The 18,735-nt window shown below is 44.1% G+C and overlaps 1 protein-coding gene across 1 annotated transcript in view; it reads right to left on the reverse strand.

Annotated features, from left to right (window-relative positions):
• The window catches only part of LOC124797828 (dnaJ homolog subfamily C member 13), a 344,782-nt gene that overhangs the window by 207,323 nt on the left and 118,724 nt on the right, over positions 1-18,735 (reverse strand). The window contains 6 exon segments of the mRNA XM_047260865.1: positions 2,417-2,619; positions 2,997-3,126; positions 3,206-3,351; positions 3,448-3,607; positions 3,727-3,935; positions 5,877-6,056. Coding sequence (XP_047116821.1) covers positions 2,417-2,619; positions 2,997-3,126; positions 3,206-3,351; positions 3,448-3,607; positions 3,727-3,935; positions 5,877-6,056 — 1,028 coding nt within the window.

Here is an 18,735-nt window from a genome sequence, read left to right on the forward strand (position 1 = left end):
ACCTGGCATTTGGCCCAGCTTATCCCTTCTTGATAAACTGTTCAGGATTTATTGTCAGGAGACCCTGAGAAGAGCCAGTTACATTCGCTGCAGTGTCAGATAACATGTGCTGTCACATGTGCTTTATGCAGGAGATCCAAAGATTGTCCAGCAACTAGTGTTATCAGCTCTTCAGCGTTACCTGGAGAACACCAAATGGAGGCGAGCTGAATAGTAAAATGTGTGGAAAGTAATTGATGTAGTTTTTCACTCGTAAGTACACTTCCCTTTTCAAGAGGCCATGCACCACACAGTGGCTGGAAGAAAATACAACAGGTCAACAATACTGTTATCTGTAGTGATATACCCAACTGCAATCCATCACTCATTTGTAGCATTTTACATACATTAAATTTATGAAAGCCAAACTGTGTGGTGTTTTGGCTATAACTTTTGCATGTGCTGCTTATCAGCTAGTGGTTTGTACAGTTTGGAGAAAATGATCAAAATGTGTAACAGTTATTTCCAAGATGCATGTAAGTCAAGTGCTGAAATGGAGTGTGCACTATTCACAATAAGTCACAATATGTAATATGATACAATTTTAAGAAGAATTGTTTGCATTAGAATTTCAAAAAATTAACGAGAGTTGAACTTAAGAGACTGGAGAACATTATTGGAACTAACAAGGGAACCTCCCCATCGCACCCCCCTCAGATTTAGTTATAAGTTGGCATAGTGGATAGGCCTTGAAAAACTAAACACAGATCAATCGAGAAAACAGGAAGAAGTTGTGTGGAATTATAAAAAAAATAATCAAAATATACAAACTGAGTAGTCTATGCGCAAGATATGCAACATATAGGTTATTCTGAGCTCAGGAAGGCCGTGGTCACGTGGTTATCGTGAGCAGCTGCGGAACGAGAGGTCTTTGGTTCAAGTTTTCCCTCGAGAGAAAAGTTTAATTTTTTATTTTCAGACAATTATTATCTGTCCGTCCTATGCGAGGTAACTGCGACGTAGTATGGGGACCTAAACATACATCGAAACACACGACGTCAGTCGGCTACAGCGCACGGAAGGGAGGGTATTACTGCTAACGAGGCTCCCTGGCTGGCAGTTCACTGTTCGCTACTTTGGATGAGAGTGCATTAAATACGTGAGATGTTCCCATTGGAGAGGCATGTCCTTTCGTCTACTAATCGCACGGTTTTGCGGTGCGGTCGCAAAACACAGACTCTAAACTTATTACAGTAAATAGAGACGTCAATGAATGAACGGACAGATATTAACTTTGCGAAAATAAAGAAAGTAAACTATTTACTCGAGGGAAGACTTGAATCAAGGACCTCTCGTTCCGCAGCTGCTCACGCCAACCACGGGACCACGGCACTCCTGAGCTCACGTTCTCCTTGATGTTGCCTGTCTTGCACATGCACTGCTCAGTTTGTACATTTTGCATATTTTTTTCATAGTTCCACACATCTTCTTCCTGTTTTCTCGGTTGATCTGTGTTCAGTTTTTCAAGGCCTATCCACTGTGCCAACTTATAACTAAATCTGAGGGGGGTGCGGTGGGGAGGTTCCCTTGTAAGAACTAATTTAATTGCAAAGTGAATCTGAAATCTTGCAGCCTTCTCCTAATGATGCTCTAACCAATATAATTTCATCATCTGAGAGTAAGCCCAATTAATAACAAGAATTACCCATAAACACATTAACATATATTATGAACCTAGAACTCCTAACACATATCTGTCTGCAGTCAAGGCATTCTCTTTCATGTGACAATTCAAGCTCTTTTATCTTGTAAAAGTTCAATAGCCTATGTAAATACAATTTTATGTATTAATTTACTATGAAGTTTTAACACATATCCAACAGTACAGTCAAACTATAAAGATATAGAGCCATTGAGCTAGAATAGTAGCAGTAATCAGCCATTCACTAGATGAGAGAATTGTCACAAAATTTCAGCAAATTTATTTAGAGGAACTGTGGCAGTCTGAAATCCAAATGATTACGCAGGAATTTTGACATGGCATAGTATGTATTGCAAAGTGACTGAACAATTTTAATTCTGGCAGGAAAAATTTATTCACTGATTTTCATGGAGATACAGCTAATTTTTGCGTTCAAGTGCACTTATGACTCTAGCAATGTGTGCTATTTTTTACATGCTTCACAGTGCAATAGCTCATCACCACTCTGCAAAAACCATCTTCCTACTATTTAAACAATGCAGGTCTTATTACATGCAGTTTCTTGTAAATGAAATTATCCACAAACAAAAATTATATTCAGTTTTAAAGTAACTGAAGATGTATAACTTTTTATATATGTAAATTCCCTACCATAAAATTATATTCTGAGAAGTAGAATTCCTGTCTTCAAGTTAATGGGCATACACCACCAACATTACAGAAAACTGCACTTACCTACTAGGAAAATACTGACACATTTGAATGAGTATGTTCAATATGAGTGTAGCCAAGTCACTTTCATTTAAAACTGGATTTCCTTTAGCTAAAAGGCACCATTTCAACTGAGGCACTTGTTGCAGTGTTCTCCAGCCATCCATGCCTTGTGCCCAGCACTTTGTTTTAGCATTCAGGACACCAGTATTCCAAAGTTCTTTTAACTTGAAACAAAAATTTTAAGCATAGTAAATAACTTTCTGTCTCTATGAAATTGTTTCACTCAAGCTACAGCAACACATTAATACATTGTTTCAGATCACAAATCAGTTTTGAAGTTAGGTTTGTATCACCTGTACAAAAAATCAGTTTGAAACAATAGTACAGAGGCAAGTACAGTGTTCATCTTCAGGTACAATGCAGCTTGCATCAATATCAAACTTCATAGTTAACACTCAGTGATTATTTTGAGAATATTGTTTTAATCTGCAACTAATAAATCTATATACAATAATGCTGTATTTTTGTTACTTCAGAAGCTTAGCATCAAAGTAACACTTGCAAAATACAATTGCAAGCACAATTTTTGGGAAAAAATTACCTCCTTGAAGCTAAATGGGCCCTTTCGCTCTCCTGAATTTCCAGAATTTCCAAAATGCCATTCCTTCTCAGTCTCTTGGACCATATTTGGGCCAGCCTCTATTACGTTGGATTGTGTTGGTACTACTGCCCTAAAAAGTAACATTTGTCAATAATTACAAATTTAAAATGCAGAGTAAGGAGTAATCTTTTCTTTGCAGATAAACTCACCTGCTTGTATGTAAGTGAGCTAGTGTTAGCAAATCAACCAGAACCCTAACACCATTTGCGTCCAGGATTTCTTTCACATTGCGCCGATGGAGTATCAATTTATTGATAAACAAGACCAAGCGATCACGTTCCATCCTATCTGTACACTGGTAAAGCAGTGGAAAATTACTAGCAGCAATTTTAACAATCATAAAGGAATTTCTATCATAAACCACAATTTTTCACTGTAAAGAAAAAGTTACCCTCTCTAACATTCCAATAATATACTTTGTATCACTAAATGGTCCAATGTCTTCAAAATGTCGTCCGTATACTATAGCCATTGCTTGCAGGCATGTGCACTTCATTTCGGACTTAGTTGTGAGCAAAAAACGATGATACAGATCATTGAAAAATTCATACCTAGAACCAAGGAATTCCAGTTTTCACAATTTATCTTTTCCCATGTGGATATCTCCATTATTTCTTAAAAAAGAGAGACTATCTGAAAAAGAGGTTGGTTTTAAATGTGTTAAACTTACGAACGTCGTATGGGTGAGTCCGGTGTATCTTCAGTTTCTAGCAGCAAACGAAGGTAGTATTCGCCAATTTTTACTTCATCAGCTAAACACTGATACTGAACTTCAAATTCACTGTGGTTCCACGCAATAAGGGCATTCCCTGCGAGATCACGATCTGATACAAATGCCCGTATTTCATTCTCCAAAGCATCACGGAGCTCCTCTCTTGTCTAATATTTAAAACATACCACAACAGTCATAAACATAACAGGAAGAAATTTTAATTTTTTTTATTATTATGATACACAAACTAAACAACTAACAACTAAAGTTTAACCAAACAATATGATAGTTTCTCTCACAAATAGGTGAAAGGATAATTACAGAACTTCCTACAACTACAGATATTAAGAGAAATGTGCAGGATAAGGAATTTGTAGTTTAAATTCTTAAAGAACAAAAATAGGAAGAATAATGAACAACAGAGGAACAAATAGAAGATTCCTAGATACTGCTAATACCGAAATGAGCCAAAATTGTGCAGTGGAGTAAGAAAAGGAAAGATGAGAATGTGCATACAAAGAGACTCATGACCATATGATGGATGGAGTAGGAAGTGTCAACGGCCAATGTCAACAGCCAAATAATAATTAAATACAGCAAATGAGACATGGTCACATAGCATCCATGCTGGCCAACATTTGTTACAAGAAAAGAAAAAGAAAATTTTAACTAACCAAAATGTCCATCTGTCTTTAAGATTATGTTGTGTATTGTCTGTCACTACTACACTCAACAGGAAAAGAGGCACGATTATTACATGAGGCCTTCTAAAATGAAGGTCTGGGATTTAATTTTTGTATGGAAGAATTTCCAGTTCATAAACATACTCACAGCCTAAAATGAATGAAACTTTCAAATTGGTAGAAAATATGGTTGGTAGGTGGTCAAACTCAATTGTTCATTTCATTGTATCACGTATACAAAACAACAAATATTATGGTATGTCAGTGTATATTTCTCTCTTCAATATTTATGTGAAACGTCTGGTTAGTGATGATTATTTATTGTGGTACCTTGCTGTTAAATTCCATCACAGCTGGCCTTTTTCGTAAAAATATGCAAAGCACCACTCTAAAAATAATGAACTATTTTTGAAATTGTGTCTTCTGCTCTTTTCATCAGACACACTAATAAATGTGTACATAAGCTGAGTTTCATCTAAACCAATTATGCAGCTCCTGAATCCAACATGGTCCCTGAAGCACATGGGGGAACCACTTTAGACTCACTTCTAATTAATCTTTTAAAGCTGTTGAAAGGCAGTTATGTACATCAAATAACAATATTTATTTTACATCTCTAGCAGTTTTCTTGTGCCACTGTCTGCAAATGAGACCATGTGAAAGTTACCCCAAAAATGCTTAATTTTTTAAAGTAAGAATTGTTTTCATTTAAAGAAATCTCCTGTCATCTGATTAATAATGCCTTTAATGCTGAAATAATTAGTGTGTGTCAAATGCTAATGGACTCTAATACTGCTGCACTAAAAGGATATTCAGTCCTGTTGCCTTTGTAGTTTCGTCAGTTAAATCTCTAACCAAAATAACCTTCCACGAAACTTAATGTCACTAGATTCTACAAAGATATCCATTTCAGATAGATTTCTAAAGGTCATTGGCTCATCACTGTTTCAGTTCAGCCTCCTCCTGTCACTTACCCATTCAGAAGAGACCACTTAGAACTTTGTGTAATGAGAGGCACATAATGGAAGGTTGTAATGGAAATCAACACTGAAAAGCTAAAAACAGAAGCACCAGACGGAACAATTAGCAGCAAGTGTCAAAATTTATAACAAAATAAATGCAGGAGAACAAGCACTTAATAAAATAGAACTGCTGCTGCGAGGAACGAAAATACACTTTTTTTTGTTTTTTCTCTTTTTAGCTAATGCTAAATTCTGAAAGGAAATAAATCAGTTTGGTATGAATTTTCAACTATATAAAAATAAAGGAATAAAATCATCATTTAACATTCTAGCAGTTAAACACATAAACCAAATTGGTCACAAGAATTATTAAAATACTTCTATTATAGCTGTACACATATTTTCAATATAAAAATAAACAATTTCAAAATAGCTTCATCCTAAAATTTTAGCTTCTTCATACCTTGTGATTCCATATCAAGTTAGGTAAAGCATGGTCTCTATTGAACTGATAATAAAACAGAGCCCAGTTTGCTTCACTTTTAATCCTCTCTCTCCTTTTCCTCAAAACAACAGGCCTTTCTTTAATTTTCTCTTCCTTCCTCTCAATACCCATCCTTGCTCCCCAGTGTTGCAGCGCATGCTGAAATGAGATAATTTTCATAGTGGTCACACACAGGCAGCTCTACAGTGTACTTTAAGAAATGAAATGATCATATGGCATTATTGGCTGGGGCACCCTATCTGGGGTTGTTTGATCACTTAGTGCAAGTCTTTTTATTTGACACAACTTTGGTGACTTGCTCATTGTCAATAACGAAATGATGATGAGGACAACACAACACCCTGTCACCAAGTGGATAAGATTTCCAATCCAGGCAGGGATTGAACCTAAGCCACTCGCACAGCAGTCAGTCACACTAACCACTCAGCTACGGAGAGGGCATTGTAATTTATGATTAAAATTCTGTATTAATGAGGAGACTCACAGAAATATATTACAGTCACAGTAGCAACAAGAGCAATAAAATATAGCAGCAGTAATTCTCTAGGTTCTGAGCATATGAACAACAAAGAGGGCCAAGTACAGCATGTATCATGTGACCTGAAGGCCAGATGGAGACATGACGTAATTAATGGCAGATTTCCTTGCAATTAGATGTTTCTTAGTCATTAACAAAAGGAAATTCTAAATATCTCATCTCCAGACAGGTTGAATAAAAAATGAATTTTACCTCGTATATCTTTCAGGGGGTCCCATAACCCTTTATACAAAGTTAATCATAGACATTTCTCTAAACTTTACGTACACATTTAGCTTGAGAAGAAACTCGCCATATAACTGAGGCACTGATTTGTCAATAGGAACTTTGACAATATTGAGATGTTACCGTCTTCTGAATGAATCCTCTTCCATGGCTAAAATAAGAGGGAGGGGGGATTGAGGGTAGGATATTCCAGGCATAACGCTAAGTAGCTGAAACCCTGCAACCCTGTTGAAGGTTATGGTTAACCTGTTCCGGAACGCTGTATACAGGATAAGGGGATCAGGAGAGGGGGGGAGGTGGCTGTGGGGTATTCTCCTCCTCTGCAGCTGCTTCATGGTGATGACTGCAGGGTTAGGAACACTGGTAGAAATGACACAGGAAATCGGTTTGCAGAACAGGTTCCACGTGGGAGGGGGGGGAGGGGTGGGATGGGGGTGAGGATACCTGTCTTCAGAGGTCTTAGTACACCTACTGGACAAAGGGTTGCTTGTCAGTGCAGATATGCTCTTTATTTGTGTCCAGACTATAAGGGAAGGACTTTTCAGTATGCCAGCTATCCAAATGTAAGCCCACTGCTCATCCGAAGTACCTCCATTTTGAGAGCTATCATCCCTTCCACACTAAAAAGTCTTACTCATACGGTCTGCTCATCATGGGTGGTACATCTATAGTAACAAACAATCTCTTGGTCACTATGCTGAAGGTCTCACTACTTCCTTCTCAGACAGGAATCCTCCCACTGCGTCAAAACCTACTCCAGAAACAGATTTTCCATCCACACATGTCCTTATCCTCCAATCACTCCCATAAACCAGTATCAAAGTAGTACACCTCTCCCCCCCCCCTCCCCAAAAACAAAAAAACACACACACCGCGGACATGGACACAACACTCAGTATCATCCCATATTGTTGCAACCTTCAAAAGAACTCAGCTACTTACCATCATGCCTGGAGATAGGCAATATCCTACCCATAATCCTTCCCACCTACGTGAAGTCTACTGCCCCCCCCCCCCCCCTCCTCCCAATCTGCAAAGTATCTGAGGCCATCCTTACACTACATTTATTCCTAACCCCTTCCCACATGGGTTATAAAACCCAGATGAGACCAGTCCAACATACCCACCTAGCAGAACCTACTACTATGAGGGTGCATTGGACAGGTCTCATCCGGGTTCCTACTCCAGTCCTATTACAGGTACATCCTCTTTCCAGTCAGAGTCAGGGCCACCCATGAATGCAGTCATACCACACACCAGCTCCATTGTAACTTCTGCACAGCATTTAATGTGGGCAAGACCACTAAACAGCCATCAAATCGAATGAATGGCCGATGCCATACTGTGGCCAAGAGCTGAATTGACCACCCAGTGTCAACACGTAATAATTAGCGTTTCATGTTAAACATCACTGACTTCATCATAACCACTGTCACCTGGGTCCTTCCCACGAACACCAGCTTCTCCGAAATACAAGGAATACAGTTGACACCATGAATGATAGAACGTGGGTCCCAGTTTCTTTAGAAAATTTGGGGTTACAAAGGGCTGTGATTCCACACGGAACAATACTAGCCAGTATACAAGAGAGAACTCGTGATCGACAACCTGACATGAGGAATGACAACCTCTGAAATGAGGAATGCAGTCACAGAAAATAGGAAGCAGAAGTCACTTCCAATGAGAGAAATGTACAGAATCATGCCAACCCTTAGAAATAGATTGCAGGAAAAGTTTAAACATTTGTCAGAATCAAAGAAAACCTGTTTCACCCAGTACGAGAAGAATTTGCATTTCTATTTATACAGGTAGTACATGCCAGCCATTGATTTAACATATCATGAAATTCCAAGGAAGAATGCTAGACTGATAACAAAAAGCTTTACTATATCCCTTATCATTTGAAATCAGTTGAAGAAGAGTATTCTACAAGAATTAGATGATGTACTGTAAATGGAGAGCTGCATCAAACCTGTCTCAGGACTGAAGACGACAACAACAATCATTCTGCCATCCTCCAGGCTCTGGGCAACACCTATAGCAATAGCACTCGAGAAGTCCATCAGTGGTGAGAAGACCAATCATCTTTGTGTAAACATGACAGCAGAGATCAGGGTAACCACTTCTGGTATGTATCTTATGCTTCGTACAGACGAGACGTTTGATAGATTAGGAAATCACAAGTACTTAACTATACTGGATATAAACTCTAGCTTTCATCAGATTCTTATTGCATCTCAACAAGGCCTAAAACTGAATTTTTTGTGCCTTTAGGGCTACACAAGTTGAGTTTGAGAAATGTGCCTGCTACATTCCAATGGCTTGTAGATCTGTTGTTGCAATGGTTGAAACCAACCACGTGCTTAGTGTTCCTCGATGACTTTTTTCTCTTGTGGACAGTACAGGGACATGCCGAATGACGAAGTAGTGTATTGCCACGCTTGCGAGGTGAAAACTTAAGTTAGGAGTTGCAGAAATGTTCTTTGCAGAGTCTCAGGTTCAGTATCTGGGACACATCATAAGACCTGCTGGGGTGGAACCAAATCCGTACCTTACAGAAGAAGTTTCCCTGCACCTACAAATGTGAAAGAATTACAGCCATTCCTCAGGTTGGCCAATTACTATGACAGATTTGTCAAATATTGTGTTACAGTTACTAAACATTTGACAAAAAGATTGGAAAAGTACCACCTTTAAACTGGTTCACACAAAGCAAGAAAGCAATATAACAGATTAAGGGTGCCTTAATAAAATCCCCTTTGTGAATATAGCCAGTCTTTGAGAAGCCATTCATTCTGCCTTCTTGTGCTAGTGGTTGTGCTAAGAGTTGTGTTTTAAGCCAGGAGCAAGACAGAACACAGAAATTAAATGGTGACATCTCTTGCCAACTCAATAAAGAAGAGACCAATTACAGCACAATGGAGAAATAGTTGTTAGCTTTGGTACTTAGGGTGAATACTTTCAATGCTACCTGTATATGTAGATGGCTTGCCACTGTTGCCAATCCTGCATACCTACTGTGGTTACAGAACTTAAAGAATCAAAGAAGTTACTGATGCATTGGGCTTTGAAACTAAGTGAATATGATTATGAAATGTGACAAAATGGAGAAGTTCCACAAAAGCACCGAAGCTCTGGGAAGATAGGGGTACTGCGAGGAGATGAGGTGCCTATTGCCAAGTCACAAGAGGCACGAGAACAGGATGCACAATGCCAGCAATATGCTGCTCTTATGGATTTCATATCTGAAGATGGTACCTTTTACTGTGAAACACCCAAAAGGAAATGATTAGTGATACCAACAGCATTACAGTGTCCTACTACTGCACAATGCCACGATAGTATCCAAGCATGGCACACTGAAAACGTGCAACTAATGCACAAGCTGCAACGTGTTACTGGTGGAAGGGCAACGCAAGACAGAGAATGATGTATGTGCTTTCATTCCTTTTGCACAGAGGTCACAAACAAACAAACTCCCACATCCCACTATGAACCTTACCTGGTGCCTCCAGCCTTTTGAGATTGTAGTTTCAGATATTTTGGGACCTTCTTCACAGATGCAGCATGAACAAATACATATTTTCACATTATCTCATCTTGATGCCAACTCCAGATATAATGGCAGATATGGTACCCAAACATTTGTCACACATTTTGTCTTGCCCTTTGGAAGCCAAGATGCCATTCTCACAGATCAATGGATGAATATTATGTCCGCTCGCTTTGTCCAAGTATGAAAGTTTTCAAGAATTAAGAAGTTGAGAAAAAACCCTTTCATCCTAAAGCCAATGGCAGAGTGGAACACATTCAAAAGACGATTACAAAAATGTTATCCTACAAATGTGAACAAAACCACAGTCATCGGGATTGATATTTACCACAGATTCTGTCCCTCTACAACAGTTTTATTCATGGATCAATGAGGCACACCCCCCTTTGAGATGGTATACGGACACCAATGATTTCTCCACTTAAGCTACATAAATTGCCACCCTGTATAAATTCAAAAAAGTTTGAAAGCCTGGTCCGAAGACTTGAAATGGCATGGCGAAAGTTACAGCAACATAGTTTTAAATTCAAGGCTAAGCAAGTAGAGAGCAACAAAAGTGCAGTAATTCCATCTTACTGACAGGGTGACCAGATGTCGTTAAGAACCAGGCAGTCAACAAAATAAAAAACAAGAAAGTCTCTTTGGCCTACAACATAAGCTTAAACACACTTTTTTCTATACATGCCAGATTCATCTTCTGAGATCCATCAGCATGGCAACAGGTGAATACTACCCAATATCACTGATATCCCTCTGTTGCAATCAACAGATCAAATAATAGCTTATGAGAATGGACAAACCAGTCTCAACAGTGCACTGTCTAATGCTGATGACTGGCCTCAGCAACACTTCCTGTCTCTGTCTCTCTACCCTTATATCCATGTTGTTATTAGGAGCAATTGTAGGAATTCTGTACAAGCAAGGCTGGTGTAAACAAACTTATAATTCACCTAGAGGAGTAGTCCCTGAGCCACAATCAGCTGGCAATTTTCAAAAATGGCGAAGGCCCGAAATGGAGCTAGTAACTCCAACTATTCTATCTAGATGTAAGATTCAATTATGTATTTGTTCATTACCGCTTAAACTGTTAACAGTACTTAAGGTCACATAGAGTGTAAATGATATCTATTTTGTGTACAGTTCAGTTGTCCACTGCTGTATACTCCCCTACAGTTTTCTCAGCGAACTTTGTAAACTATTTTCAAAAACATACAAAAAAGTTTTCTTGACTTTCATTATACTCAATGGCCAATACAGGACCACAGGTATTCTACATGTACAAAACTGTGCTCACGTAAGGCAGGGATACAGATTTTAGAGCCTCTCTAGTGAAAACTATGTATACCAGATTACTGAATATGATGGAGTTCAAGTAATTCTCCAAGTACAAGGGGAAGATGCCTTACAAGTAGTTTATTCCCATAGCCTTTTAATTAGTATTTTATTTACATACAAGTAATTAATTGGAAATGGAGTCTGACCTGAAGGTCTTAATATTCATGCATCCATTTTCATTTCTCCCACCAAAAATTCCACACTGAAAACACTGAAAGTGTATAAAGAAATACAAGTATGAAGAAGTTAGTTTAGCTTCACTGTCAATAATCATGAATTATGCTCAAAGACGTCCATTCTGGTATCAGGGCTTTGCGGAAGTTGAATGCCCACTGGAGGAAAAGGACTTAGGTGGTCATCAGAGGGCATAGAATCATTGCACCATTGCACTCGCATATCAAGTGTGCCATCTGTGTCGCTATGTGAATATGCAGGCCAATAGCATTCCTCATGGCCAGTATAAATACTGCTGCCAGTGAATGCTCAGTCAATTCTGTAATAGTGTGCAATATTGTTGGTTACTTCACCACTGTACTATGGACTGCTTAATAACAACCTCACATGACAATTTGTCTTTCTCTCTGGTTGCGATCAGATTGTTTTTCTCTTTGTTCTTGATCTGTTGACATTGTTGTGAAGATTTTCATTTTGCACCTCATTGTTGCATAGGTAGCTTTAGGCTTGTTCTAGTCCATGTCTCATCCACCATCAGCTGTGTTTTGGTTGACTATCACTTGGTGTCATGTTCTCTTCTGTAGGTTTCATCCATTTCTTCCCTGAGTTTTGATGCATGAGCTAATATCTGAATGCTCACAGATGTATAATCGCAACACGGAAAATGGAAGTTGTTCGGTAGCATGAATGCCAAGTCGGTTTGCCTGCTGGAGCGACAGCAACAGCTTCAGATAGATTTGTTACAAAACCTGATTCAGCTTTAATGGACAAACTCCAAGTAAATGAGGCCATTTGCTCCAGAACTCAGCCCTCCTTGCGGTCGACACCACTATTCACCCTCCATCATTTCCACCTTTCAATAGCACTATGTAGAACTGGAACACAGATTTGCAATGACTGAAGCAACATTTCACAGCATTTCAAGTCATGGATGATTAATTGCAGCTGTCATTAATTTTGGTTGGTTGGTTATTTAATTTCGGGGAGAGGACCAAACAGTGAGGTCATCAGTCCACGACCAAGGATGGCCAAAATCAAGTGGGGAGCAACACAGACAGCACAGTCCCGTCAAGGGGAAGCAACAATGTGCATACAAAGAGGGAAAAGGGACATCCAGGGGAATGAATATGAGGAAGTCAGTGGAAACAGGGAGAGCAGGGGTGCCCCAGAAATGCTACGTGCAGTGGGGCACCAGCACCACCACCGACCCATCCCGACATCCACACTACACCATTCTCATGATACAATGGCAACAACACCAAGTGAAGAAGACACAAGAAAAGGAGAAAGAAAACAGTACAAGACCAGACAAAATGTAGGGAAAGGGCAGGGAGAACTTGGCCAATGTGGAGGAGAAGTCAATGCCTCCTTAACCAATGCCCACACTAACTGAGGAACTCAAATTTCAGAGGGAAATCCAAGGACTTATACCAGAGAGTACAAGCCACTTTCACTAAGAACAGACGTAACCATGTGAGGTTCATCCACTAACACCCGAGACACAGAAGGTGGACAAAGAAGGTGGGAGGGCATATTTAGTGCAGTGGGCCAAATGGCAGGGGCTGTTCAGCAGAATTTGGATCACCATGATTGGAGACCTACAACTATAGCAGGGAGGGGGGGGGTGGGGGGGGGTGTTTGCCACACCTACAGCAGGGAGGGGGTACCACAACTACAGCACAAGGGCGGGGGGTTGCCACACCTACAGCGGGGGGGGGGGGGGGGGGGTTGCCACACCTACAGCAGGGGGGGGGTGGGTTGCCACAACTACAGCAGGGAGGCGGGGGGGGGGGGGGGTTGCCACAACTACAGCAGGGAGGCGAGGGGGGGGGGTTGCCACAACTACAGCAGGGAGGCGGGGGGGGGGGGGGTTGCCACAACTACAGCAGGGAGCCGGGGGGGGGGGGGGGGTTGCCACAACCACAGCAGGGAGGCAGGGGGGGGGGTTGCCACAACCACAGCAAGGAGGGGGGGGCGGTTGCCGCAACCACAGCATGGGGGGGCGGGGGTTGCCGCAACCACAGCATGGGGGGGCGGGGGTTGCCGCAACCACAGCATGGGGGGGCGGGGGTTGCCGCAACCACAGCATGCGGGGGCGGGGGTTGCCGCAACCACAGCATGGGGGGCGGGGGTTGCCGCAACCACAGCATGGGAGGGGGGGGGTGTTGCCACAACCACAGCATGGGGGGGGGGGTGTTGCCACAACTACAGCATGGGAGGGGGGGGGGTGTTGCCACAACTACAGCATGGGAGGGGGGGGGGTGTTGCCACAACTACAGCATGGGAGGGGGGGGGGGGTGTTGCCACAACTACAGCATGGGGGAGGGGGGTGTTGCCACAACTACAGCATGGGGGAGGGGGGTGTTGCCACAACTACAGCATGGGGGAGGGGGGTGTTGCCACAACTACAGCATGGGGGAGGGGGGTGTTGCCACAACTACAGCATGGGGGAGGGGGGTGTTGCCACAACTACAGCATGGGGGAGGGGGGTGTTGCCACAACTACAGCATGGGGGAGGGGGGTGTTGCCACAACTACAGCATGGGGGAGGGGGGTGTTGCCACAACTACAGCATGGGGGAGGGGGGTGTTGCCACAACTACAGCATGGGGGAGGGGGGTGTTGCCACAACTACAGCATGGGGGAGGGGGGTGTTGCCACAACTACAGCATGGGGGAGGGGGGTGTTGCCACAACTACAGCATGGGGGAGGGGGGTGTTGCCACAACTACAGCATGGGGGAGGGGGGTGTTGCCACAACTACAGCATGGGGGAGGGGGGTGTTGCCACAACTACAGCATGGGGGAGGGGGGTGTTGCCACAACTACAGCATGGGGGAGGGGGGTGTTGCCACAACTACAGCATGGGGGGGTGGGGTGTTGCCACAACTACAGCATGGGGGGGTGGGGTGTTGCCACAACTACAGCATGGGGGGGTGGGGTGTTGCCACGACTACAGCATGGGGGGGCGGGGTGTTGCCACAACTACAGCAAGGGGGGGTGGGTGTTGCCACAACTACAGCAAGGGGGGGTGGGTGTTGCCACAACTACAGCAAGGGGGGGTGGGTGTTGCCACAACTACAGCAAGGGGGGGTGGGTGTTGCCACAACTACAGCATGGGGGGGGGTGTTGCCACAACTACAGCATGGGGGGGGGTGTTGCCACAACTACAGCATGGGGGGGGGTGTTGCCACAACTACAGCATGGGGGGGGGGTGTTGCCACAACTACAGCATGGGGGGGGGTGTTGCCACAACTACAGCATGGGGGGGGGGTGTTGCCACAACTACAGCATGGGGGGGGGTGTTGCCACAACTACAGCATGGGGGGGGGGGGGTGTTGCCACAACTACAGCATGGGGGGGGGGTGTTGCCACAACTACAGCATGGGGGGGGGGGGTGTTGCCACAACTACAGCATGGGGGGGGTGTTGCCACAACTACAGCATGGGGGGGGGTGTTGCCACAACTACAGCATGGGGGGGGGGTGTTGCCACAACTACAGCATGGGGAGGGTGTGTTGCCACAACTACAGCATGGGGCGGGGGTGTTGCCACAACTACAGCATGGGGCGGGGGTGTTGCCACAACTACAGCATGGGGCGGGGGTGTTGCCACAACTACAGCATGGGGCGGGGGTGTTGCCACAACTACAGCATGGGGCGGGGGTGTTGCCACAACTACAGCATGGGGCGGGGGTGTTGCCACAACTACAGCATGGGGCGGGGGTGTTGCCACAACTACAGCATGGGGCGGGGGGGGTGTTGCCACAACTACAGCATGGGGCGGGGGGGGGTGTTGCCACAACTACAGCATGGGGCGGTGGGGGTGTTGCCACAACTACAGCATGGGGGGGGGTGTTGCCACAACTACAGCATGGGGGGGGGGGGGTGTTGCCACAACTACAGCATGGGGGGGGGTGTTGCCACAACTACAGCATGGGGGGGGGGTGTTGCCACAACTACAGCATGGGGGGGGGTGTTGTCACAACTACAGCATGGGGGGGGGTGTTGCCACAACTACAGCATGGGGGGGGGTGTTGCCACAACTACAGCATGGGGGGGGGTGTTGCCACAACTACAGCATGGGGGGGTGTTGCCACAACTACAGCATGGGGGGGTGTTGCCACAACTACAGCATGGGGGGGTGTTGCCACAACTACAGCATGGGGGGGGGGGCGGGGTATTGCCACAACTACAGCATGGGGGGGGGGGGGTGTTGCCACAACTACAGCATGGGAGAGGGGGGCGGGTGTTGCCACAACTACAGCATGGGAGGGGGGGGCGGGGTGTTGCCACAACTACAGCATGGGGGGCGACTGTGGGCTGGGCGGTGCTCACTGCAGAGCAAAATACCATGGGTCACCCTAGTGTGGCCAATACCGAGATGGCAGCGGATGGTAGATTAATGCTGGGAGAGGCAGAGGGAAGAATGTCCACATGCTGGGCGTCTCCTTGATGGTGTGAACTTTATTAGACAGGGGCACAGCCTCCCAGGAGTCAGCCCACGATTTAGCAAAAAGGGACTGATGTAAAGCTGCAAATTAGCCCCTAGAGGGGTCACAGAGAATGGGGAACACATGGTTGGCCTCCCCACCAGATAATCAGCAAGCTCATTACCTGGAATACCTACATGGCCAGAAACTCTAAGGAAATGAACCAAACAAGCAGAATCACCAAGAGCAGCAAGGAAGTCGTGAATGGCAGAGACCAAGGGCTGATGGGAAAAACATCTAGCGATAGCATGAGGGCCACTCATTGAGTCTGCACACAAAAAAACTTGGGTGAGAGATGACTGTTTAATAAAACAGAGGGTGCAATAGATGGCCATCAATTTTACAGTTAACAACCCACACATGGCAGGCAAGAAATGGTGTTCCATGCCAACAGAAGACATGAAGGCATATCCCATATGATCAATGGATTTAGAGCCATCAGTGTAAAAAACAATGGGATCCTGAAACTTGTGTACGACTGTTCAGAACACACAAAGGAACACCACTGCAGCATTGGAGACTTCGGTCCCAGGAAAAGATCACCTAAATCCAAGGCCGAAGAACTAACCAAGAGGGGGTAGTTGGGAGAGAATGTGGGGAACACGGCAAGGAGAAGAGATGGAAGTCAAAGTCAAAAGAGCTAGTGCAAAAGGCACCAGTGGCTAAACAGATACCATGATGGTGAATCAGGTCCAAAAGGAACAGCATGGAAGGGGTAGCTGATCCATAAACTTGACAACCATATACCAGATGGGACAGAACTAATGCCCATTAAAGGTGGAGAAGGATCAAAGGATCTGTGTCCCAAGAGGGAGAGAGGGACATAAATAAGAACACCAAGAGAGTGGAAAGGAAGGGGGGGGGGATAAGGAACGAGGGTCGGGAGGGGAGGGAGGAGCATGGGGAAGGAATGCAATACAGGAAAGAAAAATGAGCTGCAATAGCTTTGGACTCCATGGGCACAAAGCAAGAACTCTCAAAAGAACCATGATCCCCAGGGGGGGGGGGGGGGGGCATTAATTCTGTTTTTGTATGTGGACTGCTTGTTCGTGGTGTCATGGTTCAGCTTGCACCTGATCCTGGGGTCCACACAGCAGTGTTGACACTGGATAATGCCTCAGTGTTGACACCTTGCACATCTCACACTCATTCAGAATTGTGCGAGCTGCTAACGAATGACTCATGGTGAGATCATAATTTGCAGTAGTTAACGCACCACCACACAATCCATCCCTGCATTGCACATGTAGGATAAACCTAGGTTGCAGTAATGTTGTGATTCACTGTCACCCAATGTGTCTATTGGGTTCGAACCACAGCTGCTCCTCAGGGACCACTCACTTCATGTGCACAGTGTTGTTCTGCTCATTCCTGAGCAGACTATCAGAATCACTGGAGATCCTGCAAGCACTGTGGCGAAGAGGGGGATTGCCTTGGCCCCCCAATATTTTCCAAAGGTTTCTGGAAAAGCTGAGGCAGCATATTCTGGCTTGTGTGAATTTCTTGGATGATCTCATTATTGCAGGACCCTTCCCCCAGGAGTATTTGCAAAACCTCTGCATCCTATTCATGACCTTGTGGGACACATGCCTGTGTTGTCATTTGTAGAAGTGCAGGTTTTTTTTTAGCTGGAAATGGAGTATTTGGGGCACTGGCTCACAAGAGAGAGAATCAGGCCCACTGACCATAATGTCACTGAAATAGATTCCTTACCCCATCTGACAAACTTACCTGAATTGTTGGTGTTTTTCAGCAAAATCAAGTATTATTCCAAGTTTGCACAGCTCACATTGCACAACCCCTCAGTCAGTTGCATACAAAGGCTGTGCCTTACAACTGGACCACGGGCTGCGATTGGGCTTTTACCCAATTGAAAATCATTCTGAAATCTGCCTCTTGCCTTAAGCCACTCTGTCCTGGTTGCCTGTTGTTTGTTGTATCTGACTCATCTGCTAATGGCATCGGGGCAGCGTTGGCATACGGGGATTGGAATGGCTCCAAACAGCCTACAACATGTGTGTCCAAGACATTGACAGTTGCCCAGATAGAAAAGGAGGCACTGGTATTAGTGTCTGCTGTTAAAAAAATCATGTCTACATTTTTGGGTTGCAGTTCTCTGTAATTACAGGTCACAAAATGTTAGTGGCATTCTTCAAGCCAGGCTCCAGCCTCCCAGAACAGACAGCCCAACACCTCCAGTGCTGGTCATTGTTCCTGAGTATTCCTGAGTGGCGCAGCACTCTAATACCTATGCATTGTCGGCCTACCCACTGACTCACACCCTAAATTCATCCAACAGTAGGTTCTCCGCTCTCATATCATACCAAGTGGCAATATATACTGTATGGCTTCCCCATTATGGTCACTCATGTCACTGCCATCAAGTGCTGGGGCCTCACCTTGTGGCAGGTCCTCCACTATGTAACCCAAGGCTGCCCACCCTACCTACCAGCTGGTGAACGAGTTCAGCTCATGGAAACATGTTTTATGTTTTATGTTTTCCCT

This window comes from Schistocerca piceifrons, chromosome 5 (genome assembly GCF_021461385.2).
Source record: "Schistocerca piceifrons isolate TAMUIC-IGC-003096 chromosome 5, iqSchPice1.1, whole genome shotgun sequence".
In the NCBI taxonomy this organism is placed as follows: Eukaryota; Metazoa; Arthropoda; class Insecta; order Orthoptera; family Acrididae; genus Schistocerca; species Schistocerca piceifrons.